Source organism: Equus asinus, unplaced genomic scaffold (assembly GCF_041296235.1).
Source record: "Equus asinus isolate D_3611 breed Donkey unplaced genomic scaffold, EquAss-T2T_v2 contig_612, whole genome shotgun sequence".
Taxonomy (NCBI): Eukaryota; Metazoa; Chordata; class Mammalia; order Perissodactyla; family Equidae; genus Equus; species Equus asinus.
In genome coordinates, this window is record NW_027225308.1 from 16,273 (window position 1) to 35,302 (window position 19,030).

The following is a 19,030-nucleotide window of genomic DNA, read 5'->3' on the forward strand; positions in this document are numbered from 1 at the left end:
CTTGGCCACCTTGCCCATGTCCTCCATGGTGGCTCTCTCGTGCGGAAACTGGGCGAAGGTCCGCTCAATCTTGGCGATGACGGCATCGACGTCCACTGTCCCCTGCGGACGGCCTCGGGGGAAGTAGAAGGTGGGGATGCTCTGGCTGCTGGCTGGTGGCAGGGGCTCCTCCTTTGTCTGGACCTGAGAAATGAGACAGGTGGTGAGGACTTGGGAACAGGAAACATCGTCCTCACATGAACCCGTAACAGACAGGGGCGGCACCGTTCTCAAAGTGAGCGCACGGGGCCACGGAACCCCAATGTGCACAGAACGCCAGACAATCCTGGGGGCCAACTCCAGCCATGAGGCCACCCGCATCCGAAAGGTCACACACCACAAGAGAGCGTCACATACCACTGATCCACACTGCTGAGCCTCCCCCAGCCCTGCCTCAGTGTGACCCCGCAACAGTGACAGCTGACGGCCCAGGCTGCCAGGGAGGCTGGCACAGGTCCTTGTGGGGAGCCTGCCCCGCAGTCCTCCTGGGGTCAGGGTCCTCCAGGCGGGCCGTCAATGGCGCTCGCTCACAGCCAGGACAGGTGTGGCCTCTCTTTGGGGCCCACACCTGCAGTCGCTGGTTCCCACGTGTGCCTCCCGGAGAATGGGACGTACGTCTGTCACCTGACCTGGGATGGCCCTCCGGGAAAGGATCTGGCCCTGCAGCCTCTTTCTCGCCAGAAGGCAGAACGGCAGCTGAGCCACCCCAAGTGAAGCCAGCACCTTCAGCAGCAACTACTTCGGAGAAGTTTGACCTCCTGACATGCTTTCCAAGACACAGTGGTGTCGGGACGTGCCCTCGGGGATTCAGGGAGCTGACCTGCTGTGGGGCTGTCGTTACAGGCGGAAGGGGGGACTCTGTATATAAAACACGGTTGTTTAAAATGCCCCCAAGCAGAAAGAGCTGTTCAGTGGACCCGGTTAAGGAATGACTGCCGAAAGTTGGCCCCAGGCCGGGTCTGCAGCACCGAGGGGGGAGAGGCTCTGAATCTCCTCTGAGGCCGAGCCCATGAGGCTCGCTGTTCCCACTACGGTGGGCACGGTCGCCCAGCAGGACTCAGCAGCATCTCCCTGCTGACTCAGGAGAGGCCTTCTGGGGCCAGAAACAGCTCCTGGGAGCCGGGTCGTAGACGGCCGCCGAGGACCAGGCACCCGGTCGGCCTCGACGGGCAGTGACGGGGAGGCACAGTCTGGCCCATGGACGCATCTCCGGTCTACACCCTACATTCTCTAGGGCTGGGGACACGAGGCCACAGTCTCAGGAGGCAGGAACAGCCCAGCGTCCTACTGGGGAAGGACTGGACTGAGCAGCAAAAACCCAATGCCTGAGGCCACGGGGGCTGATGGGGCCGGGAGTGGGCAGATGGTCAGGAGAGTGCACTGTGAGGGTCCCCAACTCAACAAGGTCTGGGGAACCCAATGCACACGGGACACCACGGGACCACATAGGACCTGCAGACCCTGAGCGTGCAGGAGACACACACACAACACAGCAGGCCGAGGAAACACCACAGAGGGTTCAGGGCCGGCCCAGTGACCGGGCACAGCGTGGTTCTTACCCAGAGGAATGGCACCGCCAGCAGGCCCGAACGCCCAGGTGGGGGGTCCCCTCCATGCGCCACGGGGCACTCACATGTCAGCCACCCTCCCCAAGGCCGAGTGACAGAGCACAGCTCATGCAGCCACCGCCTCATGCCACAGGGACCAGGGGCTGGAACACCAGACACCAACAGCACTACCAATTTGCCACCAGGATACACAGTCAACACGGCTCCCCACTGAAACCTGCGGGTGTCCTACACATCTCGTCCTGCAACGGGGGCCTCTTCACCACCCAGCTGCAGCCTCTGGGACCGGCTAGTGTCCTCCTCAGTCCATCAGTCCATCTCAGGGACGGCCCATGTTCTCTCAGTCACGTCTCGGGATGGCCCCACGTCCCCCTCACTCATGTCTTGGGGTGGCCCCCCACGTCCCCTCAGTCACGTCTCAGGATGGCCCCACGTCCCCCTCAGTCACGTCTCAGAACGGCCCTGCATCCCCTCACTCACGTCCCGGGACGGTCCCTCGTCCCCCTCACTCACGTCTCGGGAGGGGCCCATGTCCCCCTCAGTCATGTCTCAGGGTTGCCCCGCATCCCCTCAGTCACGTCTCAGCATGGCCCCATGTCCCCTTCAGTCACATCTCGGGACGGCCTCGCGTCCCCTCAGTCATGTCCCGGGACGCCCTGTGTCACCTGTCTGTTTTCCCTCCAGCACTAGGAGGAGGAGTCACTTGTAAACGCTTTCTGTCCTGCCCCACTGACGTGACCCACAGACGACAGCAACACGTCCAGAGGTGTTGCTGTCCTGAGTCTGCTGTACTGGGGGGCTATGGGGAGAGCCTGCAGACGCACGACAATGAGCCCTGTGATCACAACAGGGCAAATAAAACAGTCAGGGGTTTGACGCAGGGTCACCTCAGTGCTGAGAGCCGAGAGGCAGATGTGGACGGCACGGTGATCAGAAAGGAGAGGCTGCAAAGGGCGGCCCTGAGGTTCCGGCACCTATTGCAGGCCGGCTGTGCTGAGCGAGGTGGATCTGCCATGGACGGTGGGAAGCACGAGGACCACACTGTGGACTAAGCCTCAGAGCAGAGCAAAGGCTGGACGATGACCTCGGGCCCACCCTTCACGAGACTCGGCCCGAGTCAGCACCCAGGGACACAGGCTGATCCCCCTCCTCCCAGCCCGGGATGTCCTGTTCCACGGGGATTGGGTTACAGTGTCAGAATCACTGAGTCCTGATGTGACAGCCCTGCACAGCAGCACTGAGCCAAAACCACACCCACCGTGGCCCAGGGACAGGCGGGAGGGGAAGCCACACCCAGAGCTGCCTCCTTGGAAGGAGAGGGTTCGGTTCAACAGATCTGCTGGGGGTGCCCACGATTCGCTTTGAGGAAGATAACTTTTCCCCTCGATTTCTGGAACAAAGACTGAGGGCCATTTTTCATTTTTTTAATTTTTTGTGAGGAAGACTGTTACTGAGCTAACATCTGTCCCAATCGTCTACTACTTCATATGAAGGAGGCCGCCTCAGCGTGACTTGACGAGCGGTGCTAGGTCTGCGCCTGGGATCCGAACCCGCGAACCCCAGGCCACCGAAGCGGAGCCTGTAAACTTAACTGCTGTGCCCCCGGGGCAGGCCCCTGAGTGCCTGTTTCCTTGCCTTGTGGCGGTGGTTCCGTTTTCCCGTCTTTCTCTTTTCTTCTCTCCCGCGAGGCGGAATGAATTGCGAGCCCAATGCCCTGAGCTGTCGGCCACAGTCGCTGCCCTTGTACCTTTGTGCAATACGGTGTTGGTGTTTCCTGAGCACCGACCACATCTTCCCATGAGCCATCTCACTCAACTGCCGCGTTCAGGACAATCTGTGACTGACGTGCCCCCAGCATCCTGTATTCACGGTGGGAAAACTGAGGCACAAGGAGTCTGGCGCTCCAGGCAGAGGGCAGGGCACCTACACTGTGGGGTGGCTGCCCCTGGGCTGGTTCTGGAGCCGTTGTCAACCATGTGCCTTCTCCCCAGTCCATGGCTGGGCTGACACAGACCCCTGGGCTGCTAAGTCACAGGGACGTCGTTCGCTGCTGGTCAGCGCTAGGAGGCCGCGCACCTGGTCACCTGGGAAAGGACAAGGAAGAGGGATGACAGCGCTGCTACGCCTCCATGCAGACACACTGCTCGGCCTCTCGCCTACGACCAGGTGTGATTCCTGAAAACGAGGTTGCTGTCACCGTGTCAGCCGGCTTCTGCCAGACCCGTTACACAGTTAATACTCAGGCCGGTCCTGAGAAATGGACTTTGACAAAATGGACAGAACGTGACAAAGAACTTAAATCAAATCTTCCTGCGGCTGTCAGTGCACAGCAATCCACCACGAGGCTCACCCTCGCCCCCCTGGCTGGCCCGAGCGTCCCCATGGGTGCCCTCCTCCCCCTGGATGGCCACAGGCACACTCCAGCTGGCGACGGCGTGATGCTGACTCCACCACACGAAGCCCTGAAAGCAGCGGGGTGGGCTCACTGGGGCGTCCTGGACATGTGGTGTCAGGCCCTGTGTCGCTCACGCCCACTATCTGTGCCCCCCTCCTGTGGAGACATAGGGACATTTCCTGCCCAAGGGCTGCCAAGCGACAGCTCTGGAACCTCGCTGGACACTCACGAGGAAGTCTGTCTTCATCTGCACAAGTCACGCGTGGCGACCAGACCTCCTCATGAATCCGCAGTCTACGCAGATGCGAATCCAGGCTGGGATCCGCGAGCAAGGCTTTGCCCTGGGGTCCTGGCGGCTCTGCCTGGGGAAGTAACGTGGCCTTTGTGCCCTGGTGACCTCGCGGTGACCCGGCCGCCACCACACGTGAGGGGAGGGCGGGAGGCCAGCATGCCCCTTTGTGGAGCAGCAGCAGCAGCAGCGAGTGCTCGTGGCTCCTGTCCTAGGCGTGAGGATACATGCAAGCACCTCCTGAGGGGGCTTTGGGGGCCTGGTGTCCCTGGTGCTGGTGTCTGCACACACCACAGTCCTAAAGGTGGGCGGTCCCCACCACGGGCTAGGCGCCTGTCCTGCGTTGTTTAAAGGTGAGCGAGTGCAAGAAGCTTACAAAGGCCCCAATCTGAATGGGAGCACAGGGAGGCAGCCGGCACGGCCTCAGCACCGCAAGAGTGTGGCTCGTCCACGTGCTCCTGCGGGAGGAGCTCCGGGGGCCACCACCATCTCCGACACCGCATTCCCTCCTGCCCCGTCAGCAGAGGGCGCTGTCAAACTGAGGTTCCGCCGTCTGGGGGAACTAAGACACCACACAGGCATCATGCTCCACCCCCACCGTACTCTGAACCAGGTGGAGCATCTCCTCATTTGTCTAAAAGGCAAGGACACCATCTTCCCTGCCCCTTCTCTACTCCACGCTGTGCCGTCATTTCTGTTCCTCCTCTGACCATTCCCAGGGCGGCACGTGTCTTCGGCTTTGTGAGTTTTGTCCTCCGTCCCCAGGCCCCACGTCTTTTTATTTACTTTGTGACGTCTGTCACCACACGGGAGTTTTTAGATCACGTTTGTAGTCGGCTTCATTCTCTCGTTGGTCTAACAGATGGTCCAAGGCAGCACTGGGAGCTACTTTATGACATCTGAGCACGTGCCCTGTGCTCACGAACTCAGAACGACCGGCACCACGGGGACAACGTCTGAGGTCTGTACAGTGGCCCATCGACCCTCCCATGGCCCTGCTGGGCGGGGAGGCCTCGGACAACAGGAGAGGCCAGAGGTATAGAGAAGGACATGGGGGGCCAGTTCCAAGGAGGATGGACACCGGGCCCCCGTGATGCAGGCTCGGCCGCAGTCCGAGAGGGAGAAGCTGATGGGCCACCCGGGCAGAGGGGCCAGCCTGGGCCAAGGGCACGGGGAGCCCCAGGTCCTGTGTGGGCCTCGCAAGGGGCAGAAACCACGCGTCAGGAGCAAGTTCACCAAACCTCTGTGGGTGGAGACGCGCCAACGTGTCTTCCGAAGCTGCAAAGACTGAGCACTCTAGGAGGCAGTATTCACACTGCACGGGATGAACCACATCTGACGGTTTCTACCCGCTTCCTGAGCACATGGCGCAGAGATTCCCACGACAGCGATGGCACCGGCTCAGTCACCTGTTCCTCCTTCTCCATCCCCCACCGTCTGCTGGTCCGCTTGTCTCCAGGGGCAGGAACAGGAAGGGGATGGGGCCCAACAGCCAAATGGGCCTCCCAGTCAGGACTGGCGGGGAAGGGCCTGCTGGTCGCGATGGAGACACACACACAGACGCACACACACGCATGAGGCCTCCACGCCCAGGGCTGCCACGCGAGGGCCTGTCTCTGCCTCAGCTCGTGTGTCTGTTCCTGGGGGTGGACACACAGCTCGCTGATCTCCAGGAACCCCTCGCCTCGTGCGGCAGCCCGGGTCCTTCTGACCCTGGAACACAGCAGAGCTCCTGTCTTCCTCTGCTCCGGGCCCTGAGGCCTGGCCCCGAGGACACACGCATAGCTCCATGAGACATGACCTTCTGGACAGCGGCACAGGACGAGCAGAGTGGGACACGAGCGAGCTTACTGCCTGGGGAGCTTGACCATGGTGGAGGGAGGACGCCCACATGGGCTGCGCAGTGAGAGACGGCCCCTGTGGTCAGAGCCATGCGGACGGGGGGAATTTGGGGGGAATTTGGCAGATGGAGGGAGGGAGGAAGGGAGACAGCTACAAACTTAGGGGCAAAGACACAACCACAGGTCTTTGGTGCTCTTGACAGCGCCCTGCAGACACCCCGCATGGCCACACTGGCTGCTGCCAGCAGGAGGGCTTCCCTTGAGGGTGCCACACGTCCCTTCCACCAACACGCTGGTACAGGAGGACGGTCCCCTGGGTCAGGAGTTTGAGAACCACTGCACCACAGCTCCCTGGGGCACAGCGGGTGTGTGGAGGCGCTAATGACTGCCCCTGTCACTGCCCACCTCAGGGCCTTTGTGCCTACTGTTCCCAGGCGCCCCACAAACACTGCCTTACCTCATCTAAGACCATGATCAGATCCCACCTGCCACTAGCATGTCATCAATAGACAACACAACACCCCCCGCCTGAGCCCACTCCCACCTGCCGTCCCCTCACACCAACCATCACCCCAGGTCACAAGGTCATCCCTGACACACCACACATCCCATCCCACCTGCCGCCCCCTCATAGTAACCGTTACCCCAGGTCACAAGGTCATCCCTGACAGGACAAACATCCCACCCTACCTGCTGCCCCTTCACAGGAGCCATCACCCCAGGTCACAAGGTCATCCTACACACCACACATCCCACCTCACCTGCAGCCCCCTCATAGGAACCATCACCCCAGGTCACGAGGTCATCCCTGACAGAACACACATCCCACCCCACCTGCCGCCCCTTCACAGGAACCTCACCCCAGGTCACAAGGTCATCCCTGACAGAACACACATCCCACCCCACCTGCCGCCCCCTCATAGTAACCGTTACCCCAGGTCACGAGGTCATCCCTGACAGAACACTCATCCCACCCCACCTGCTGCCCCCTCACAGGAACCATCATCCCAGGTTACAAGGTCATCCCTGACAGAACACACATCCCACCCCATCTGCTGCCCCCTCACAGGAACCATCACCCCGGGTCACAAGGTCATCCCTGACAGAACACACATCCCACCCCATCTGCTGCCCCCTCACAGAATACATCACCGCAGGTCACAAGGTCATCCCTGACAGAACACACATCCCACCCCACCTGCCGCCCCTTCACAGGTACTGTCATCCCAGTCAGGCTCTGTAGGCTTTTCTGTCATCCCAACTAGAAGGTGCAGCTACCCTCCAGTGCCTGGCACAGAGCAGGCCCCCAGCAATATGCAGTGATGGAACGCACATCCCAAAGAGCTCCCCTGAAAGGAAAACACCTTTCGCTGTGTTCGGAAAGCTGCTACCTCAGAGAACTTGGCCACATGACTCTGTTTCCCTCTGTCCACAGTGAGTCTCTCCCAGCCTGGAACCTTCCATGTCTCTCACACTCATGGGGAAGCAAGCGTCTCCCACCAACTCACTCCCTGAGGCACAGCGCAACACTGGATGACCCAGTTCTGGTGCTGGACTTGCAGGATCGACTCAGGGAGAAGTAAATGCTAACATGTGTGCTCTTTCTGCGGCCCTGTCAAGACCCAGGTACCCGGACCAGCCCTTCTGAGGAAGGCAGCTGGAAATGCTGGGGAGAGCACTTGACAAACATCTTCCTGAGTGCCTCACGGACTGGCAAGAGAGGAAGGACTCTCAGGGCACGGACGCTGGGAAGGGGCACCCAGCGAGGCCAGGAGAGGCTGGACAGGCGCTGCCTTCAGGGAGTGCACTCAAGGGGGTGAAGTGACCGTCACCTCACAGTGTTGCAGAGCTCGGGGACAGGAGGCAACATCCAGCATCCTCGACGGAGGCTGCCCCCTGAGCGGGATCCTGGGGGCTGCCCCTGCAGCGAGAAGAATGAAGTGGAAATAAATCCCCACCAACCTCTGACCCCAGGAAGGAAAGGACAATCATAGGCCTGAAAGCTGGTGCTGCATCAAGGGGCTGCGGGCAGGGGTGGTGGCAAAGCTCCCGAGAGCTCACAGCAGACTCCCAGTCAAGTGTGCAAACCAAATGTACATCCTGTGCCTGGTCCCCAAACCCTCCAGCCGACGACGTCAGGCTGCCACAGATCAGCAGTGCCCGGAAGCAGCAAGATGTGCTGAGGTGAACCATCCTCAACTCGGGACTCAGAAAACGCCCCAAGTTCCAAGGAAAGTGAGGCGTTCATGATCAAAATGCACAAACACACATGAAAGGAAGGCACCATGAGGGAGAGCCGGCAAGCAGGGAGCAGCTGGGCTGGCGAAGACTCCGGACTCTGACGTTGTTGAGAATGAGAGCCGACACGCTTCATATATCAAGACAGGGAGAGGCTTGAAGATGCAAGAGTGAGGAGACTTAAGACAGCCCCAAATAAAACGTCCAGAAGAACAGGAAACACACTTGCTTTCTGGGTTGGAGAGCAGAGCAGCACAGCTGGGAGGGACTCGTGCCCCGGGAGGGAGGAGACGCAGGTGCTGAGCCTGCAGCTGCAGAGCTGGAGACACATCCTGAGACCCGAGGCCCAAGGAACCCCAAGCAGGAGTCCTTGGAGCGACCCACACTGCACACCGGACGACGAGACGGGACAACACCCAAGACAGCGGCAGATCCTCAGAACCTGCCACAAGGAGACGGAACGGAACAGAAAAGGGGACCATCTCCAAAGGAGCGACCCAGGAGCCCTGCAGCCAGCTTCTCGACAGAAATGCAGGGGCCAGAGCTGGAGGAGAGCGGCTGCCCTTTCGCCCAAACGCCACCTCCCGGGAGGTGTCTGCCACACAAAACCAACATGGAGACAGTTTGAGACCAAAACGGAAGAAAAGCAAAAGCGAGCCGGCCACTGTCAGCAGACGCTGGTCCAGGATGTGCGGGGGACCGTGCGTCAGGCAGAAGCCAAGTGCTCCTGACGCAGGTCGGAGATGCAGGAAAGGGGCGTATGGGGGGCAAATCTCAACACGCTGACTGTGTGAATCATCATAAGGCGGCGATTTTATTTCTTTTTAAAAACCCTCCGAAGGCAACAACAGCAGTATAAAATGAATGGGGTCATGGAATGGAAGTGTCTGAGAGTTTTGTTTTTTTTTGTTGAAGAAGATTAGCCCTGAGCATCTGCCGATCCTCCTCTTTTTGCTGAGGAAGACTGGGCCTGAGCTAACATCCGTGCCCATCTTCCTCTACTTTATATGTGGGACGCCTACCACAGCATGGCTTGCCAAGTGGTGCCATGTCTGCACCTGGGATCCGAACTGGTGAACCCCGGGCCGCTGAAGCAGAACATGCTCACTTAACTGCTGCGCCACTGGGCCAGCCCCCATCTGAGTGTTTTGAGCTGGAAGGCAAAGGTATTAATTTTTCACCTGGAAAAATCCAGTAGTGGCCATTTCTAGGATGAGCAGTCAGCTAGGAGCAAGGGAATACTCCAAAGTAGGAGAGGAAAAGAGAAAGAGGAGGCAAGAAAGGACAGGACGAAAATAAACCAAGATGGACGAACAGTCATAACACGTGGAAACAGACAAACGGCACAGTTAAAAGATGAAGATCAGAAGGAAAAAGAGAATCGTGTCTATTCACAAGAGACACACATAAGACGTAAGGGTGCAGAGGGTGAACATCTTCTCAAAAGACGGAAAAGGGTAGAGGGGCCGTGGGGTGGCTGGACTGACGTGCACACAAGAGGTGGAGGTGTGGACAGTACTAGAGAGAGACAGGGACCGCGTCAGGGCAGGCGACCAGGGGAAACGACATGCCTCAGAGCTGGCCGATGCCGGCCCCAGGAGCCCCACACGGACACGGCAGACGCTGCAGGGAAAAGCAGAGGTCCAGCCCCCAGGGAGGCCGGGCCCAGCTCCCCGGAGCGATGACGGAGCTGACCGGACAACGAGAAACAAACAGCCTGCTGCAGACACGGGAGATTTACAAGTTTAATCTCCGGGACAGAAATAGATGCGGCCCCAGCACAGCTGCAGCTCTCACATTCTTTTCCAACACACAGGACGCCGTTGGGGGCTGGCCACCTCCTGGGCCGCAAAACAGGTCTCAGCAGGTCCTGCAGGGACCGTGGGGCGCATTCCCCGACCTCCAGGGGACGCGGCCAGATGACTGGAATGAACAAAAGTGGCAAAAACACACACGTGTGTGTGTGAAAGGAGAGTCCTAAAGTACGGCTCAGGCCTCTTAAAAAATGGCAACCAGCCGACCAAGGGGCATTCGGGTCCCCAAGCCTCTTGCCTGGGCTCCCACCCGCCCCGCCCCACGCAGGCCCCCTGCAGCCCCGATCAAGGGGCACGGCCTCACGGAGAGCTACTTCTGTAGAGGGCCCCAGCCGCCTGCTCCCTGACTCGACCCCACTCCTGGGACCTCAGACTCGCCCATGGGCCTCCCAGAACACACAGTGGGGCGGAGCGGTGCCCCCACGACCAAAATCCAAGCCCTGGGATAAAGCAAAGGCATCTCTTCTCCCGCAGAAGGGTATGGGGGAGCCCAGCAGAAATCCGTCCAGCTGTGTCTCTGGGGTCACACCTCCCAACACCAGCCTCGGACGGTCAGGTCCCAGAGGGGTCAGACGGCACGTGCTGGGACATCAGATGGGTCCCTCCGACTCCAACGGGCCAGGACAGGGCACAGGTGGCAGAATGAGAGCAGGCCAGGCAGGGACGCTGGGCCGGAGCGGCCAAGCCCAGCAGCGTCCTGGGCGGCCCCGTCTGAGACCGGATGCAGCAGCAAGGCCGGGACGGGGCCCTGGACGGGGCCAGGGAGCTCAGGGGGACAGCCTGTGGATTCCAGGTGAGCCCAGGCCCCAAAGATGCTGCACCCAACAGGAGGCCCCTGTGGGCCGCGAGCTTTCTCCTCGGCTCCCGTGGACCCTCCACACCAGCTGGCAGGAGGTGCGCCAACTAAACGCGTGAACGACACTCCACGCTGACAGATGGGAGCCAGAGGTCAAAGTTTAACACAGGGGAGCCAAAGACAACAACGGGGGAGCCAGGCCCTGCACACGGGTTCGTGCGAAGGATCTCCCTCCAGCACAGGAGGGGCCGGGCTCACTGTGGAGGCTGCTGGGCCAGCCGCGTTCACAGGAGGGAGCAGAGCTGTGTTCCCAACACTGACACAGACGGGGGAGCCCGGCTGAGCGGGGTCCCCGGCCTGGACACTGTCAGCCTGGCTCTGCACCTGCCCCACAGGACGGGCTCCCAAGGGGGCGTGTGTGTGGCTCTGGAGTGGCCTGTGAGGGGAACCTGCATCCACAGCCGAGTGGACAGAGGGGCCGCTTCCAGCTGCCAGGGTCCTGGGAATGTGGATCAAAGGGGGTATTCATGACCCTTCCTGCAGGGTACTGTGACCCCACCCAGACTAGGACCCCAGACTGTGGCCCACTTGCCATCTGGGACAGGCAGAGCTGGGAGGCCACGCTGTCACCCCAGGGAGGGGAGGTCAGCTCAGAGTCCAGGACTGTCCCCAGGGGGTGGCCACACTGGGGTCTGGAATGACGCTCAGCGGGGTCTGTGTGCCCTGAAGGACCCTGCAGGGAGGCTGGACAGCGTGTCCGGGCCCACAGCAAGGTGACAGAGTGGAGGAGCAGAGGCGCCCGTCAACTGTGCCTGAGCCTGTTTGTGGAGAGTGGGTGATGGGACCCCCGGGGTACAGGACGCTCAGGACCCCTTCCAGCGGGGTGAGCCGAGCATGTCCTGGGCCTGAGAGAGCCTGCAGTGACCACCGGGAGTTGGCGCTGCTCGGCGCCCAGAAGGCCCAAGAATCCCTGGGCAGGGTGGGCGGGTGGACATGGGAGGCGGGAGCAGGGATGGCTCCACTGTGGACGGCACAGCCGTGCCCCAGGGTCCTCTGCTCCGGGCCAGGGGGGCCCACTGAGCGGGTGGCGTGGCCGTCAGGCTGAAGCACCACCTCCCTCCCTCCACCCCCAGCCTCTCCCTCTACCCCCAGCCTCTCCCAAAGATGTTTGCTGACCCCCCCAAGGCTGTGTCCCGAATCCGCCCTCCAACATCTTGGGATGAAAGGAGCCAGGAGAACTCTCCTTCTGCTCCTCCCACAACCCCCATGAGAAAGACCCACTGGTCCACCGCCTGCAGCCCAGGGAGCACTCACGTTACGCAATGCACATCGTCACGGCTGAGAAGCAAGGTTGAGACATGTTTTCTGTGACAAGAAACAACTTCCCATGAAATGAATTCATAAAGTTTGATTCCCAAAAAGTGATTTTCATTTGATAAGCAGCAGCCCTAAAGCAATGCAGACTTTCCTGCATGGGCTCTGTGGGGAGCCGGGCCCCCAGGCACGACCATCCTGGGCGAGGCTGGAGGGATTTCCGGGTCTCCCACACAGCCCAGTGGACCATCAGGAGAAACCCTAACTGCCCCACATCTGTTTTCCTATCGTCAAAGCAGGACCCGCGTGGGGCAGATTCCACTCCTGGGTCTCCAAATGCAGGCACTTTCCTTAAAATCTAGGGACAGACTCACACCTTCCCCAGCTGCAGACAAAACTTCAGAAGTTGGAAGACACAAGACAGGAAAAATTCCCAAGCTGTGTAAAAGCTGAGATATGATCCCAGAAAAACTCCCATTAAAATATCAGCAGAAGGCAGGTCTTTTTTTCCCCCAGATGGCCCGGTCTGATTGGATGTCATTTTTTTTGGCCACAACAGGACGTTAAGTCCTGGCCTACAGAAAAAGTGCGGGTGTCTAACTGCAAGAGGTGAGGCGTTCAGGAGCAGGAGCCCCGGCCCCAAGCCCTGTGGCCCTGCCCCCAGCACCGGCCCAGAGCTGAGGCAAGGACAAGATATGCCACGGAGAGACCCCTCGAGTCACAGACAGACTCTGGGGATCACGGGCTGTCTGATGCTTCCAAACGACTGGGTCCCTCAAACTAACTCGTAACACGTCCAAGGTGTAGACACAGCAGGTCTTACTCCTCTGAGCACACACAACCATGGAGAGGGTGTCTACACGCCAACTACTCACTATCAGCACCGAGCCATCCACTTGCCCGGCCCATGTGTGCAGATCCCCACAGCCCAGTAAACACCATGTGGCCGAGAAGGCCAGGCGTCCCACAGGGCCGTGTCATCACGGAGATGGCCGTGACCATGGGCCAGGCTTCCCACCGGGACCACAGGGTCAGGTCCCCACCCGAGCCAGAACCTGTCCACGCGCTGGGGGCTTGCATCCTGGCCACACCGCGGCACCTGCCGCCAAAACTCCAGCAACGGGCGAGCTCTTAGGAGCTCTCCCAGCGACTTCACGCGGGACCCACGCTCCCTGCACGGGTGGGTGCGAGCAGCCCCCGCCCCCCCCACACCAGGGAGGGACTCGGGAGGGACCCGGGTGGGCCGGGGGGGTGACATGCGGCAGACCTGGACCTGCTGGAAGGCCTTGAGCCTCTTCTTGAAGCGGGAGGGCAGCACGAAGTCGCAGCCGCGGGCCAGTGAGGCCAGCTCCTGCCTCAGGCTGGGGTCCTGGCACAGCGACGGCTCGTGGAGCCGCATGTCGGCTCGCGTGGGCCGCCAGGGCCCGGGCCAGGCACCTCGCTCTGGCTCTTGCTCTCGGGGCTGGGCCTGGCTGGGGCCGCTGGGCTCGGGGCGGCAGCTGCGCCCGGCAGGACGGTTGGGGTGGCTGGGCTCAGCGCACTCCGTGCGTCGCTGGCCAGGCGCTGTGGGGGCCGGCCCAGGCGGCGCGCGTTCCACAGGCTGAGGAGGGCACATGGCTGGAGGAGGGGTGGCAGGCCACCCCTCCCGCGGGCAGGCGGGCCGGCGGCTGTGCAGGCGGGAGGGGACAGCTGGCGCGCCCTGACCGAGCAGCTCTCTGCGCGACTGCTGAGGGTGCGGGAGGCCTTGCAGGGGGCGGTGTCTGCAGGGACCCCGGCTGTGGCTCAGTGTGGACGCACAGGGCACAAACAGGTCAGCAAGGACAGCCGATCTGGGGCAGATCTGGGGCCGCCTGCCAGCGCTCGCACAGCGGGGAGGTGGCGCTCTCCCCAGAAGCAAAGCCTGCCCGCCCGCCCACAACTAAAGGGGACCTGCCACAGGCTCCTCGCGGAGGAGCGGGTTCTACGCTGAGGCCCCAGCCTGGGACCCAGATGCAGCCAAGCAGCTGTTCCCTCCCTGAAAACGCACTGGGAACAAAGGGGTCTGCCCGCCCCAGCTTCCCCTGCTCGTTAGAGGCTGAGAAAACATACTGAAGCTGCAGAGGACACCGGAAAGTTTTCTCTTCAAAAATCGGGTGAGGGGGTGAGTATTCTGGCTTCTGTAGTCTTGGTGCCGGTTCCACACGACAAAACGTAGAATGTCAGGACAGGGCAGAAAGTACCACAACATACAAGGTAACAATATGGAACGACAGTGTGGAACGTCACGACAAAGTACCAAGTAACCAGAACGTCCAAAATAACGACAGTGCACAAAGTACCAACAGGGCAGAACGTAACCACAATGCAGGATGTAGCGCTAACGCACACCATAAGGTAGGAGCCAGTCACATAAACGTCAACAGGGCAGCAGACAGCAGGTGCACTGAGGATGCGGCCAGCGGACACACGGACACCCGGCACCTCCGCCCGCTCCCGCAGGAAGGACCAAGGCTGCAGTGGGGGCCGAGTCGCCTGGGCCCACGCAACTCAACAACAAAACATCAAACAACCCAATCAAAAAATGGGCTGGAGACATGAACAGACATTTCTCCAAAGAAGATATACTGATGGCCAATAGGCACAGGAACAGATGCTTATCATCGCTGATCATCAGGGAAATGCAAATCAAAACTACACTAACATATCACCTTACACCCGTTAGAATGACAAAAATATCTAAAACTAATACTAACAAATGTTGGAGAGGTTGTGGAGAAAAAGGAACCCTCATACACTGCTGGTGGGAAGGCAAACTGGTGCAGCCACTATGGAAAACAGTATGGAGATTCCTCAAAAAATTAAAAATAGAACTACCATACAATCCAGCCATCCCACTACTGGGTATTTATCCAAAGAGCTTGAAGTCAGCAATCCCAAAAGTCCTATGCACCCCAATGTTTATTGCAGCACTATTTACAATAGCCAAGATGTGGAAGCAACCTAAGTGCCCAGCAACAGATGAATGGATAAAGAAGATGTGGTACATATATACAATGGAATACTACTCAGCTGTAAAACAGAACAAAATCATTCCATTTGCAATAACATGGATGGACCTTGAGGGAATTATGTTAAGTGAAATAAGCCAGCAAGAGAAGGATAATCTGTGTATGACCCCACTCATATGAGGAATTTAAAATTATGGACTAAGAACAGTTTAGCGGATACCAGGGGAAAGGTGGGGTGGGGGGTGGGCACAAAGGGTGAAGTGGTGCACCTACAACACGACTGACAAACATTAATGTACAACTGAAATTTCACAAGATTGTAACCTATCATTAACTCCATAAAAAAGTGTTAAATGTATATCTTTTTTTACTTATCAAATACTTAAGGGAAAAAAAGACTACCCATTGTAGGACAACTTACTCTGAAGTAGACACTCTCACATATGGACAGTGGTAATAAAAGGATTTAGAAAACAACTTGGCAATAAGCCTTTGATCTCTTGAGTAATTCTGCTTCTTTTTATCTATACAAAGAAAATAATTCTTAATAAATAACTTTACTCACAAAAGATACTGATCTATGAGTTATTTACAACAGCGAAAACACTGTAAATAATTAAAATGTATAATAATGGCTAAATAAACAGGTATGCATAAAAGTCATACAATATCATACCATCCATTAAAAATAATTCAAAAAAGTTCAATTATAATATGGAAAATAGTTCACACTACAATGCTAACCAAAAATAGCAGGCTATAAGTTGTAGACAAAATATGATCACAACTATGTTTAAAAGCACATGAGGTAAGCCCTGTGGGATAGTGGTTAAGTTCACGTGCTCCACTTTAGCGGCCCAGGGTTCATGGGTTCAGATCCCAGTCTCAGACCTACACACCACTTATCAAGCCATGCTGTGGCGGTGTTCCACATACAAAATAGAGGAAGACTGGCACAGACGTTAGCTCAGCAACAATCTTCCTCAAGCAAAAAGAAGATAAGCAACAGATGTTAACTCAGGGCCAATCTTCCTCAACAAAAAAAAATACAATAGGGGGCCAGCCTGGTGGCATAGTGTCGTTAAGTTGGCAGCAGCCTGGGGTTCACAGGTTCAGATCCTGAGCACAGACCTAGCACCACTGTCAAACCACGCTGTGGCGGCATCTCACATAAAATAGACGAAGATTGACACAGATGTTAGCTCAGCAACAATCTTCCTCAAGCAAAAAGAGGAAGATTGGCAACAGATGTTAGCTAGGGCCAATCTTGCTCACACACACCAAAAAAAAAAAGGAAATAAAATAAAATAAAATAAAACTATTACAGTAAAATACTGTCAGAAATATTAATAGTAGGTGTTATCTAGATGATAATATTATAGGGGATCTTTTTCTACCTTTTCATATTATAAATTTATCGCTTTTATGCTGTAAAAGTTCTGTTTTCTTTTTTAATTCATGTAATTTTCTTTTATAGTTCATAAATGAAGATTGGAGATGTATGAGGTAAACTAAACTTAAAAGTTGAAAACTTAATTTTCCTAAGATTTTGCAAGGTAATCCACTCCCATTCAAGAAATTACTCATATGTGCATGTGTTTTTAGTTTTAAAATTATTGTATCTATTTACAATGCATTATAAAATATACAGCTCATTTATTTGTTAGTATCCATAATAACTTCAGTTATAAATCAAACAGTATTTGATAGTTAGCTTTTCACACCTCCTTTATTTACAAGTTTACTCCTTGCTTTAGTGTTAGAAATCTTATGTCCTTATTCAAGTAAAATTATAAGAAATTCTATCAAAATCTTCCAAGTATTAATTACATAAGCATATAAAATAAAGTCTAATTGTCTATAAACTTTTTATGCCTTGATTTTAGTCGCAAATGTGATACAGGCCCATACAGGTTTCCACTACGCTGCTGAATACTTAACCACTGCTTCCGGTTGTTAGGGTAAATGGTGGAATTTTTCTCAGTGGGTCCACGTGTCTTGGGTTTCCTTACAAAAACTTACCAAATTTTAACATGTGCATTTTATGCACACTGACCTGATTTAAACCTCATGAGAACTTTATTACAGGAACCTGAGGCTCAGAAAGGCACTTATTTGCTGAATGCAATAAGGGAGTTAAATAATTTGCACTTACAGCTACTAAGTGGAAAATTAGGAATTCTATCTCCAACCAAAGCCTACGCTATACTGCACCCCTTAGGGGAACTCCAGGCACAGTGACAAATATAATTTAATGAATAGAAAAAGTAGTTACCCTAAAAGATAATCCTCAAAAAACTCAAAATCTGAAGTACAGTTTCTACTGAATGTGTATCGCTTTTGCACCATTGTAAAGTCAAAAAATCGTTAAGTTGAACCACCATTAAGTTGGGAACCGTCTGTACTTAAAAGGACTATGGACAAACTAAGACGTCCATGAAAGTGCTTTCAGTTACTAGAGCATACTTTTCCAAAGTTTTTCATCTTTGTTCATTGCTATCTTTATTGTTTTATATACGCTCATTGATTTAATTTACTTTTTTAATAAGACACTTTATGGACACATGAAATTACCCGAGTTCTCTGGCTTTACTGCTCATGCTTAAGCCACTGTGCTTACCACACTATTTTCACTTGGACATAGCAGCAACTAAAGATAAGTCACTAACAATAAGAAAAGTAAATCATTTTAAAATCAATTCCTAAAACTTCCAACTAAAACTGGAACCGATCCTCACAAAGACCAAGACTTGACAGGCGTTACAAAAGTATTTCAAGCAAAGGACAGTACGAAAACTAAAGCCACAGACAGCTATGGCATTTCACATAGGACCATTTAAAAAAAAAAACAAAAAACACTAACCAGTCAGCTACAGCCCATAAGGAGCTTATAAGTCCTCACTCCTATGCTCACAACAAGAAAAAAGATAAAGGAAACTGTAAATCAATAACATCTTAGAAAACTGAGGTCACAGGGCAAATCACCACTGAAAACACTGGAGACAGGCAGATACAGAGAATCACAGCTTATCTGGAGTGGGAACACTTCAACAGTAACTGACAAACTGTAGGAGACCAAGTATGGATCAGCCTGAGAGTTAAAATATCTTGGGGTCCCAGTTTTGGAGGGGGGCCCCACACTTTCCTGGGTTTTACGTCCAGGAACCCTAGGAGGTTTTCAGGTTTTCACAATGAAGATCTGAGGAAAATCCTCTTCTGCTTTGAGCAGGAGAAGGGGAAAGTAACCATACTGAAATATGCCCAGAACATTCTCTTCTTAACAAAGTCACACCCTGAAGATAAAGTACTTTAGCAGAGCATCATCTACCTGGAGGAAGAGCAATTAGGCAACCTCAGCCTCCACCAGCCTTCTTGTCTCACCGAAGCTGGGGGAGGGAGGGAGGGCTAAAAGACACTTTTGAAGGTCACAGTCCAGGGACTCAGGACCACTAGAAAAAAATGAGATTTAATCGTAAGATTACAGAACACTTTCCCTCCCCAACTGCTTATCACCCCATCAACAGGGATCCACCATAACAACAGTGAATTACAAGTGAGAATACAGCAAGATAACAGACTCTGTTTAAGAAGGAGTTTTTACTTAGGGAAATCCAAAGAAAACAGGAAGAAAAAAATTAAAACAAGGAAACTAGAAGAAAATGAAGCCTCTGTCACCTACGGGTACAGCAAATATTAAACACAACCCAGTTCCTAGTGAGATCAACATAAAAGCTCACACTAAAAGCCTG

General features: G+C 55.5%; 1 protein-coding gene across 3 annotated transcripts in view; it reads right to left on the minus strand.

Moving 5' to 3' along the window:
- LOC139044125 (serine/threonine-protein phosphatase 2A regulatory subunit B'' subunit beta-like) overlaps positions 1-16,738 on the minus strand; it is a 32,342-nt gene extending 15,604 nt beyond the window's left edge. For 2 of the 3 annotated variants that reach the window (XM_070503676.1, XM_070503674.1), the window contains exons 1-2: positions 13,562-16,738; positions 1-183 (exon numbers count right to left, since the gene is read on the minus strand). In XM_070503676.1, the coding sequence (XP_070359777.1) occupies positions 1-183; positions 13,562-13,909 (531 nt within the window). In that variant the 5' untranslated portion in view covers positions 13,910-16,738. The remainder of the gene's footprint in view (positions 184-13,561) is intronic. The other variant, XM_070503675.1, reaches the window with a different exon arrangement.
- Between the last annotated feature and the right edge of the window lie 2,292 nt (positions 16,739-19,030).